Raw genomic sequence first — 10000 nt, 5'->3', positions numbered from 1 at the left:
CGAGCTGATTGGGTGTAGTTAAGTTGGCATTTCATTCAAAAAGATCTGGGGAGAGTTATTACAGCCTTACAGACTCCTCCTGCTCACCATTTCTGTTTGTTGTCAAAACTGACAGCTGGAGGGGCGCGGTTAAGTATGTTAGCCACGCCCAATACCTTAGACTGACCTAATCTGAGAATTGAACTGAAAACAAACAGCTAGCGCATTTTCAGATTTCAATTAAAGATTACAAGGGCAAACTATTGTTTTTTTTTTTCTTAACGACACGCACAGATTGTTCACCACAAAACTAGCAATGTGAGCTAACAAAATCAACATGGTTCGTTTTGATTTCATGTGTACTTTAAGGGAACTTTAATACATTGCTGGGTTGTTTAAATTACTGTAGCAACTATAGAATTACCAAAAACAGATTCATTCAAGTACTTTACTGTAGTATGGTTTAAAAGCTCTACAGCAGTGGTTCTCAAACTGTGGTACGTGTACCAATAGTGGTACGCAGGCTTCCTTCTAGTGGTACGCGGAGGAATGAAATATGTCATGTACATGCTACACACATTTCAAAATTTATCAAAAATTATGATTTTAATATGTCATAAATGACATATAGCCTATATTTCTGATGTAATCTGCCACGTTTTTTAATTGTGTAGAGTTGTAGCTGCTTTACTGGGCGTACTGCGCTACTGTACTTCAATACTTCTCATTTTGGTGGTACTTGGAGAGACAATTTTTTTCTGAGGTGGTACTTGGTGAAAAACGTTTGAGAACCACTGCTCTACAGTATTAACGATAAAAAAAATAAAAATAAAAAAACTCTATTTATCTGCAATTTGCCAACCTTTAACCTCCACAAACAGCTACATTACACAATATACATTAAAGTTAATATTAAAGCAAGCTCCTGAATCAGCTGAAGGGGTCATCACGTCCAGCCAACAAACATTTAGCCCTCTTGATAAGAACGGAGCACATAAGGGTCTTTGACCCAAGAGCTTGTGTTTTCCAAAAGCTCCAACTAAATTGTTTTTCGTGCTCATTATTGGACTTTGATCGATGTTTTTTGTTTTTAGTTTGAAGGACTTAATATGTAATCTAAGGACATCTCGCTGATATTGTACCTGCAGCTTTCAACATCAAAAAATACTCATTCATTCATTTTCTTTTCGGCTTAGTCCCTTTATTAATCTGGGGTCACCACAATGGAACGAACCGCCAACTTATCCGGCATGTGTTTTTTATGCAACGGATGCCCTTCCAGCTGTAACCCATCTCTGGGAAACATCGTTACACTCTCATTCATACTCATACACTACAGACAATTTAGCCTAGCCAATTCACCTGTACCGCATGTCTTTGGACTGTGGGGGAAACCGGAGCACCCGGAGGTACGCAGGGAGAACATGCAAACTCCACATAGAAACGCCATCTGACCCAGCCGAGGCTCGAACCAGCGACCTTTTTGCTGTGTGGCGACAGCACTACCTACTGCGCCACTGCGTCGCCACTGCATCGAAAAAATACTATTAGTTAATAATATAATAAATAATATATATGAAGAGTTCAGATGTGAATGCTTTAGCCCCGTAGTACATCATCAACAAATAGATTTGCTTCAAATCATCTAAATCCCAGCGTTAGCGGATTCAGAAATAACAATTTGTTTGCAAAAGCCGCTAAACGCCTCTTGCTAAAAGCAAGCAAGAAGGTGTGAATCAAAAATCCTCAAAGACATTGTAAATACGATGAACAGAAATGGTGAGCAGGAGGTTGTAATCTGTTAAGGCCCGTGCACACCGTGACGTTTTTTTGCTCGCGTTTTCTGTCGATGTTTAACGCCTCGCGACTAAATTACAGGCGTCAATGTGATCGTGCACACCAACACGCAAACGCCAGGCGCAAAAGCTTCATAAAAAAAAAAAACGCCTCATGCACCGCGTCAAAATCTTTTCCACCAATCAGATCGGCACTTTTGCTCACATGCACGGAGCTGCTGAAGTTACAGTAAACAGCACTTGGAGGCGCTCAAGCGCAAAACTGTCAATGCGAGCGCACATTGAAGACGACGCCCAGAGGTGATATGAACGTGGAGCTGCTTATTACTCTGTGAACAATAATCATTTCTAGAGCATTTCTTCATCGAGCTGGAGCTGCTGCTTGAACCATCCATGCTTGTTCGAGTCACCAGTAAGTTTACCAACAAGCGTGTGAACTTCCTCTCCTCCTCTTCTTCTGTGTTATAAGCAGGTGTCAGAAGCTTAAAGTTGTGTAGCGCCATCTAACGTCAAGGTGTGATTTTGCATACTCTTCCGCTTGACGCCAGTGAAAATCGCTTTGGTTTGAATACGGAAAAACGTCTCGTAAAAAATGCTGACGATAAACGCAAATGAAAAGCGTCCCGGTGTGTAGGAGCCTTTAGGTTGTAATAACGCTCCAACTCTTTTCCCGATCTTTCATAATAGAATGCCTACTTTACTACATCCAATCAACTCGCAGTAGAAAAAAACAAGCCACGCCCACTGTTTGCTCGTTTAACATTCTGGCTGCGTCCGAAACCGCTTCGTACTCAGTAGGTACTGCATTTGAATTTAAACGTACTACTCGGCCGTTAGAAAAGTACGTTCTATACAGTATGAATGTGAAAAGTGTGAATGAAGTTCGGACTTACTACATCCGCCATTTCGTCATAATCACGCGACCTACCTGCGTCAATTGCATCGCTTTACTCCCATTCATGAATTCGCTCGCGGGGCATCAAGGGATAGCGCAGCATGCATGCGATGCGCACTCCAGAATCTCGCCGGAAGTAGTAAGTCATCCGGGTACTTCTCGCATACTGATTTTCGAATTCGGTCATACTACTCGGCTCGCATACTGATTTTAGCGCACTATATAGTATGGAAGTATGCGGTTTCGGACGCAGCATCTGTTTCTCTAGGAACTGCGTCACAATATGAAAAAACAAAAGAAACACTCAGCACATCACATCTTTTACCTCTATCCCTTTGAATAGGAGATATCAAAGTCTCCAAAACTTCCTATTGTTTATATTTGGATTCACCAATAGCAATAAGGTTGTGGGATATTTAAGACTTGTCCGCTTTTGACATCTTCCAGAGGTAGTCAAAAATGCTTCAAAGTGATAGTTCACCCCAAAATGAAAATTGACTCACTGTTAACTTAGCCCTTAAGTGGTTCCAAACCTTACTACCTTTCTTTCTTTCTGTTAAACACAAAGGGAGATATTTTAAAGAAAGCTGATACCCAGTAACCATTGAGTTCCATAGTAGGAAGTCAATGGTTACAGGTTTCCAACATTTTACAAAACATCTTCTTTTGTGTTTAACAAGAAGCCCATTTAGGTTTGAAACCACCAATCGAGGGATAGTTTACATAATGAGTCAATATTCATTTTTGTGAGGTGAAACCATAGACTGTAAAATATATGAACGTAGTATCCGTGACGTCACCCATAGGTTTCTAAAGAGCGCAAAAGAAGCCACAAGTAGGCGCGGCCAACCGTTGCCATTTTGTTTGCGCGTCATCACACCCACGGCGGGATACCAAACAAGGGCAAAGAGGCGGAGAGTGAGCGGAGCTACAGACACCTGCAGACAGTTTGCATAGACCTGGTTCAGACACACTTTACTTTGGGAAAACGCTTAATACTTTATCACCTGTGACTCGTTTGTATTCTGACCACTTGTGCTTGGTTGTACACTATATCAATAAAGTGTTTAGACTTTTAATACACTGCTGTAATACACTGAGCCACTAAACATTGTTCTTATGACGTTTTTCAACAGGAGGAAAACGCAAATTACTTCAGATATAGTCTGTGTTAGTAAATGCAAGACTATTGATGAACTCCAGCATAACACTGTATGACAACGCTTCAGATGACTGTTCTAGAGCCTACAGCTAATCAATCTGACAGATTCTGGAGTGCATTACAGCTCTAAATATAAATATAAACGATAAATGATCTTAAATAAAACAAATACATGTATAGAGATGGTATATAAGTATATAACTTTACTCACATGGGAAACGGAGGCCACGTGAATGGTTTGTGAGCACAATAACGTGCACTCAGCATGACATTCCATCAAATAATTGTAGGAAACAAGTCCAAAAGGCAGTTGACTGTGTAAAGCCACATAAAACAACACAGAAATATGATAAATATGCCGAGTTCAGTGGCAAAAATGCAGGATTCAGCTGAGGTGACGTGACGGCGACTAACGAGACCTAGCTGTCACTCAAGTGGCCACGCCCTTAATTATGCAAACTTAATATAACTTAATATAAAGGAAACGGATGAGTTATAAAAATATTCACCCCCCTCACAGTTGTCATAAAGGGTAATATTAGCTGTATGAACCAAAATCTTTTTTTGTACCAGGCTATAAACACCTTTTTTTCTGCTGTAAAGTTGGCCATTCTAACAGTGGGCTCAATTAAAATTTGCTCTGTTTTGGAGCCAGGAGCGGCCTGGACTAGCGGAATTTCAGATGAATTGCAGTTTTAGTTACTTCCGTATTGGCTTCCTGAGAGAGAGCGGGAGGTTGCCGCTTGGGTGAAACGCGAGTAAATAATGACCAAGTTCAAATTTGTGGGTAAACTATCACTTTAAGTGGGAATTCATTAATTTTTCTTCAGCTTAGTCCCTTATTTATCAGGGTTCGCCACAGTGGAATGAACCACCAACTATTCCAGCATTTGTTTTACGCAGCGGATGCCCTTCCGGACACAACCCAGTACTGGAAAACACCCATATACACTCGCATTCGCACACACTCATACACCATGGCCGATTTAGTTTATTCAATTCCCCTATAGCGCATGTGTTTGGACTGTGGGGGAAAACGGGGCACCCGCATGAAACCCACACTAACACAGGGAGAACATGCAAACTCCATACAGAATTGCCAACTGGCACAGCTGGGACTCGAACCAGTGACCTTCATGCTGTGCTTAACCACTCATCTGCCCCTATACTCCTGAAATAGCTCAAGTGTGGCATATTTTGACTGTGGAGCAGCTGCGCCCCGTCTGATGTAAAGCCCAGCATTCTTCACACCTTTTAGGCAGCATTAATGAACATGAAAGATAGCCTGAAATACTGGCTTATCTGTGGAAATGGATCTTATTATGTCCTCATAGGATCCGACTAATCCTAATAAAAGCAGATTTATTAGGGAGAAAAGTGTCTGTGGCTTTAGAAGTTCAGTAATGATATAGCCTATAAAATATTGTATTTACGGTGCATCTGGAAAGTATTGATGGCGCTTCAGGTTTTCCTCACTTGTTATCTTACAGCCTTTTTCCAAAATGCATTAAATTCCTTTATTTCCTCAACATTCTACACACAATCCCCCATAATGACAATGTGAAGAAAGAGTTTTTAAGATTGTTGCAAATTTATTGAAAATAAAAAAGCTGAAAAATCTCATGTACATCAGTGTTCACAGCCTTTGCTCAATACTTTGTTGATGCTCCTTTGGCAGCGATTACAGCCTCAAGTCTTCCTGAATTTGATGCCACAAGCTTGGCACACCTGTCTTTAGGAATTTGTGCCCATTCCTCTTTGCAGCACCTCTTAATCCCTATCAGGTTGGATGGGAATTGACGGTGTACAGCCATTTTCAGATCTCCCCAGAGATGTTCAATAGGATTTAGGTCTGGGCTCTGGCTGGGCCACTCAAGGACATTCACTGAGTTGTTGTGAAGCCACTCCATTGATATTTTAGGTCATTGTCCTGCTGGAAGATGAACCGTCGCCCAAGTCTGAGGTCAAGAGCACTCTAAAGCTTTTCATTCAGGATGTCTCTGTACATCGCTGCATTCATCTTTCCCTCTATCGTGTAGTTACATTTTTTGAGAGGTGCGTGTCTGCGTCAGCCATGGAATACGCGTGCACTTTACGCAGAAGAATAAACTAAAGATGAAATTTGCTTGCGCAGTACAGTATGTCCTATTGCTGTGCAAAGCAGCCTGGAATACTAGGGAATCTTCCAAGTGCATACTAGACTCAGAGTTCTCTTATTTACTGAATGCTCTCGATATTGTTACGTCCCGACCAGTCCAGGGTTGGTGGGAACAATAACAAGTGTAAATAAACAAATAAATAAACTCAAATACTCAATTTAGGGTTTTCCCCTTCTCCTGTCCCAACTCACAATGATCACAACGCTTATCAAGTAGTAACACGGTTTGTTGTTTTCTTAGACAACAAAGATAGAAGCATCTCTTCGGAAGGAAATCCAGGCCAAAATAATAAACAAAAAGACAGCTAACTTGCGGGGAAATAATTCTAACTTACCTGCTCAAATAAAAGTACCCCAAATAAAATTACAGCTAACTTCCCTCTCTCCCTCGCTGCCACAAACCAGAAGAAAACGTTTTAAAGGAAATGGCGATTCCCAACCTACCGGTTCTGTTTTTAACCTAAATATTATATATATATATATATATATATTTAATCAGTGAAAAGCAAACAGGCTCAGATTTAACAGCGAGCCGTTTAGAAAACAATTAAATTGTCAGTTAAAGAAATCAATCAAATAACACACCAAGTCAACCAACAATCTGGGGCAGGAGATAGGAGACGCTTGGAAGACAGCGGCGGCAACGACGACGGAGATTTGCAACCTGCACCGAGCAGAAAGATCCCTACATTGTTCCTCTCCTCCAGCTTATATACGCTCCCACTCGCAACACAGCTGGACCACAATCAAGCGCAGCTCTAGAGGGAGGGAGAGGGAGAGAAAGCTGCGCATGCTCCACAGCGCGCAACACAACATCAGCTCCAAATTCATAAACAAAACACAAATCTGTTTATTTATAATATAATATTAATAATAATATTGTTATATAACGTAACAATATACATTTAGACAAGTTACTTCCAAAATTTTATACGTTATGGAGATGAAGTCAAAAATATTATCCAGCTTGTAATTTTCCCAAATGATGTTTAACAGAGCAAGGAGTTTTTCGCAGTATTTCCTATAATATTTTTTTTCTATTTTTTTAAAAAACATTTTAAGGTCAATGTTATTAGCCCTCTTAAGCAATTTTTTCAGTCCGACTAAAAATGACTTGCCTAATTAACCTAGTTAAGCCTTTAAATGTCACTTTAAGCTGATTACTAGTATCTTGAAAAATATCTAGTCAAATATTATTTACTGTCATCATGGCAAAGATAAAATAAATCAGTTATCAGAAATGAGTTATTAAAGCTATTATGTTCAGGAATGTGTTGAAAGAAATCAAACAAATGCAGTGTAATAATGGCCAAACCATCAAATAATGATGAAAATATTGCCATAGCCTTCTGTCTCAGTCTTACTTTTGGTTTCTTCTCATAGGACAGGAGTACAACTTCCTGAAGATGGAGCCTGGAGAGGTGGACTCACTTGGAGAGGTTTACGACTTCGACAGCATCATGCACTATGCAAGAAACACCTTCTCCAGGTAAGATCCTGATCTCAGGAGGATTGAATTCATTTATCACTTGGCTTTCTTCTTTGCAGGATACTTAATCATATTAAATTCAACACATTTACAGCACATTTACAGTTGAAGTCAGAATTATTACCCCTTCTGAATTATAACACCTCTGTTTTTCTGTTTAATGGAGAGAAGATTACTTTGAACACATTTCTAAACATAATAGCTTTAATAGCTCATTTCTAATAACTGATTTCTTTAATCTTTGCCATGATGACAGCACATAATATTTGACTAGATGTTTTTCAAGATACTAGTATTCAGCTTAAAGTGACATTTAAAGGCTTAACTAGGTTAATTAGGCAAGTTATTGTATAACAGTGGTTTGTTCTGTCCACAATCCAAAGAAATATTGCTTAAGGGGGCAAAAAATATTGACTTTAATATGTTTTATTTATTTATTTATTTATTTATTTATTATTATTATTATTATTATTTTTTTTTTTTTACATTTCCCAAATGATGTTTAACAGAGCAAGGAAATTTTCACAGTATGTCTGATAATATTTTTTCTTCTGGAGAAAGTCTCATTTATTTTATTTCGGGTAGAATAAAAGCAGTTTTTAATTTTTTAAAAATCATTTTAAGGTCAAATTTATTAGCCGCGTTAAGCAATATTGTTTTTAGATTGTCTATAGAACAAACCGCCATTATACAATAACTTGCCTAATTAACCTAGTTACGCCTTTAAACCTCACTTTAAGCTGAATGCTATATGATCAAATTCCTGCCTAAAGTATCGTGGTTGCAGATCAAAAAATACATGTGGCGGTGGTGAGACGTCAACTATCTCTTCATCTGATTGGCTAGAGAAGCAATTGTCAATCTCAACTAGTGGACCAATGATAATGCTGAAGCCCGCCTGTGATTTAATTAAAACTTGAATTGCCTCGTTTGGAAAAGCAATCACTGAAGGTTGGAACAAGTGCGAAGGGGAAAAAACGTAAGCACACATAATATTTATATATAAGCAGTTAAGCGGATTTCGTCTAAACGTGTTTTCATTTTTGATTTCGGTACGCGATTGTTTCTTATTCTATGTTTAGTTTTCGCTTTTGCGCGTTATAATTTTACACGCGATGTAAATTTTTCAATTTACGCGCATTATTTTTTCGATATGTGACAGCAATATATTTAGCGGCAAATCAGAAAAACATTTCCCGCCAAATGTATTGTGGTTACGAATTGAAAAAATTGACATAGCGTGTAAAATTATAATGCCCAAAAGTCTAGTAAGCACACAAAATATTTATATATAAGCAGTTAAATGGATTTGGCCTTAACGTGGCTTCAGTTTTGATTTCGGTACGCGATTGTTTCTTATTCTGTGTTTAGTTGTCGCTTCTGCACATTATAATTTTACACGCGATGTCAATTTTTAAATTTACGCACATTATTTTTTTCGATCTGTGACCGCAATACTTTTGGCGGCAAATCAAAAAAACATTTCCCGCCAAATGTATTGTGGTCACGGATTAAAAAAATCATGTGCGTTAATCAACAAATTGACATAGCGTGTAAAATTATAATGCCCAAAAGTCTAGTAAGCACACAAAATATTCATATATAACTGGTTAAATGGATTTTGTCTAAACGTCTTTTCATCTTTGATTTCGGTACGTGATTGTTTCTTATTCTGTTTAGTTTTCGCTTAAACCCATTATAATTTTACAAGCGATGTGAATTTTTTCAATTTATACGCATTATTTTTTCAATCTGTGACCGCAATACAATATGCAATACTATACGCAAATCAGAAAAACATTTCCCGCCAAATGTACCGTGGTCACTGATTGAAAAATAATGTGCGTAAATCGAAAAATTTACATAGCGTGTAAAATTATAATGCCCAAAAGTCTAGTTTTATTAAGTTTGATTTCATAGAATACTAGTATGTTGAAAAATATCTAGTCAAATATTATGCACTGTCATCATGGCAAAGATGAAAGAAATTAAAACTATTATGATTAGAAATGTGTTGAAAAAATCTTCTCTCCGTTAAACAGAAATTGGGGAAAAAGATATACAGGGGTTGGCTGATAATTCTGACTTCAACTGTGTCTCTGATTCAGAATAAATGTAGACATCGCCCTCTAGTGTATTTGTTATCAGAAACGTGCAATGACATGTACACGGAGCAACGTATTCTTATAAATGCGGAGGCACGTATCTCCAGCTAGATGTTTGTTCTTGTCCGTGTCTCAGGGTGACCCGTGAGTGTTCTGGCATCAGCAGATCTGTGATGAACTTTACCGTCTGAATCTGAGAGTCTTTCTCCGCTTACACTTTTACTGCTGAGCTTGCACAATGCCGCTCTTTTGCTTTTCGCTCTTGTCACTTGTTCACTGAGCAACCCGAGCCTGTGTGGTTTGGTGTGGAAAGACATCTTCTGACTTCAGTTCAGTTTGATAAGCTCATCTCTCAATGTCAGATTAATGGAATTAGCTTTGGTTTGTCCGCTGTGGGTGAAAAGAAGGACAAAACT

The 10000-nt window shown here is 38.6% G+C and overlaps 1 protein-coding gene across 5 annotated transcripts in view; it reads left to right on the top strand.

The window, feature by feature from the left end:
- bmp1a (bone morphogenetic protein 1a) overlaps nt 1-10000 on the top strand; it is a 128420-nt gene that overhangs the window by 57340 nt on the left and 61080 nt on the right. For all 5 annotated transcript variants that reach the window (XR_015497251.1, XM_087263796.1, NM_001040037.1 and 2 more), the window contains 1 exon segment: nt 7374-7479. Coding sequence is in view for 4 of the 5 variants with exons in the window: in XM_087263796.1 (XP_087119922.1) it covers nt 7374-7479 (106 nt within the window). In the remaining variant the exon portion in view is untranslated.

This window comes from Danio rerio, chromosome 8 (genome assembly GCF_052040795.2).
Source record: "Danio rerio strain M-AB ecotype USA chromosome 8, GRCz13ab, whole genome shotgun sequence".
Lineage (NCBI taxonomy): Eukaryota > Metazoa > Chordata > Actinopteri > Cypriniformes > Danionidae > Danio > Danio rerio.
Note: the sequence above shows the minus strand (reverse complement) of the source record. Positions and strands in the feature narration are given on the sequence as shown.